The 1,922-nt window shown below is 44.1% G+C and overlaps 1 protein-coding gene across 1 annotated transcript; it reads right to left on the bottom strand.

Annotated features, from left to right (window-relative positions):
• Positions 1–564: 564 nt before the first annotated feature.
• On the bottom strand, positions 565–978 carry H310_15337 (hypothetical protein; the record flags this gene model as incomplete). The annotated part of the gene is made up of 1 exon (XM_008883321.1): positions 565–978. The coding sequence occupies one exon, from the start codon at positions 976–978 to the stop codon at positions 565–567; it is 414 nt and encodes a 137-aa protein (XP_008881543.1).
• Positions 979–1,922: the final 944 nt, after the last annotated feature.

Below are 1,922 nucleotides of genomic sequence, written 5' to 3'. Positions count from 1 at the left end.
TTAGGTGTTGGATTACTCTTAATTTGACGCTATTCGAGAGGTCTCGGCGGGTATGGTTCATTGATTCTCCATGGCGGAAAGTTTGAATATGACAGTGTTGGACTATGTGGGGTATGTTTTTCGGTGGGTGGAATTTGATGTAGAGTTTTGAGCTCGAAACTCGAGCTGTGGCGCTTGCAATGGATGCCTTCTGTAGTTTTTTATGCTCTTTATAAAATGATAATTTGTTTGAAAATATGTCATCAAATCGATTTTTGGGGTCGTTGAAAAGTCGAAAGTAAAAGAAATGTGGAACAGAGGAAGTACATTATCAAAATCTAACCAAATTAGTACAACATCGAACAATCAGGATTTTCACTTTCCATTTCCATATCTTATCACTGTCGGCTGCGTCAGGAACAAATGAACTCTCAGTCGCCAAAACATAGAAAGTTTGCCTTGCGCTTGGAGACACTTTTTTGTTCTTCGACCGCTTCACACCAATTGCCATCAATCTGTTCACCTACTGCGAATTGCATTCACCATTCTCAGAGCGGAGCGGGTGAAAACGAACATGGACGTTTGTTAACGCCACCTATGACTGGAATATGTTTCATTGTAGTACTTGGAGCAGTTGATGGCGAACCCGTTAGGTAGGACAGACACCTCCACCTTGCGACCATAGAGACTGTGCTTCCCACTGTAAAACAACTTCTTCTCGGCGTAGGATCCACATGGTATGTTGGTTTGCTGAAACGTCACGTCCGTTGCGTAGCGAGCGAAAGGAAAGCTCTGGAACTGGTGAGCGGTTGAGAACAGTTGAAGCATTGACCACTTCTCGCCGATCGACTGAATGTACTTTCGCACAAGGAATGGATGCAAGACCGCGAGGAAGGTCATAACACGCTTTTCGAAAGTCGCCGTCTTCTGTTTGAACACGGCAGCTACGACGTCCAATGCCCCGCAGTGTTTGAGAGACGTCAAGCGCATGAGCAGCATGTCTTGGGCGGACACCTCTGTTTTGCGTCCAGAGCCCAAATTCCAATGCTTGAAGACATGATTGCGAAAATCGGACCACACACAGTAAGTTGAATTCGGCGAGGCTGAAATTGGTCATGGAGTGAATGCCGTTAGGTCCTTGCGATTCGAGAAACATGTCGTAGACAGGAGCGGTGGAGTCAGCATCCTCGTCCGGCTCTTCGGCACGGTGAGTTGGATAGCGTGTGCGCTTAGCCTGGCATTGTTGCTCGAGGTTTTCCAAAAGCGCAAGGCTTTGTTGGATGTTTCGGGATGTCAGTTGGGTCGGCTGAGACGGTTGAGTGGCAGTTTGGCGTGGCATTTTGGTCGCTTATTGATGGTTGTTGGGAAGTTCTCAATGGTTTTGGATTGATTAGTCTTTTCCGAATGTAGTGAGTGGTTCACGAACGATTACAGCCAAAGGAATGCATCCAATCATAGATTATCTGCTCGTCGTTGCTAAATGAATGGACTTCATGTAATTAATTCAATGGTTGTCCAGTTACATGATGTTATACAAGAACATATTACACATATAGGATTATAAAGGATTATAAACCAAAGGAAAAATCTCCCGTCAAGAGGTCTAGTGAATTACGAGGACATCACAATTCAACTCCTTGCAATGAATATTTCTCAAAAATGATAGATAAGAAATTGTATAATGCGAATACTCCCGTCAGCTCCATCACAATCTATACTGATGGCGCGCGAAAACGCATTTGTGATAGAGGATACACAAATAACCCAATTCAAAATATTTATTGGGGTGCAGCGACAACTTTACAACTGACCGTGTGGTCGTGGAGAACTGCATTGGCTGTTGAAAGTCACTCTTGTCGATAGCGAGTGAGACATTCACAATAATAGAATAGAACAACGAATGTCTACATTCAAACTTTAGTTGCTCTGAGCAATTGTCTCCT

Source organism: Aphanomyces invadans, assembly GCF_000520115.1.
Source record: "Aphanomyces invadans strain NJM9701 unplaced genomic scaffold supercont1.362, whole genome shotgun sequence".
Taxonomy (NCBI): domain Eukaryota; phylum Oomycota; class Saprolegniomycetes; order Saprolegniales; family Verrucalvaceae; genus Aphanomyces; species Aphanomyces invadans.
The sequence above is the reverse complement of the archived record's forward strand: the minus strand, read 5'-3'. Positions and strand labels throughout refer to the sequence as shown.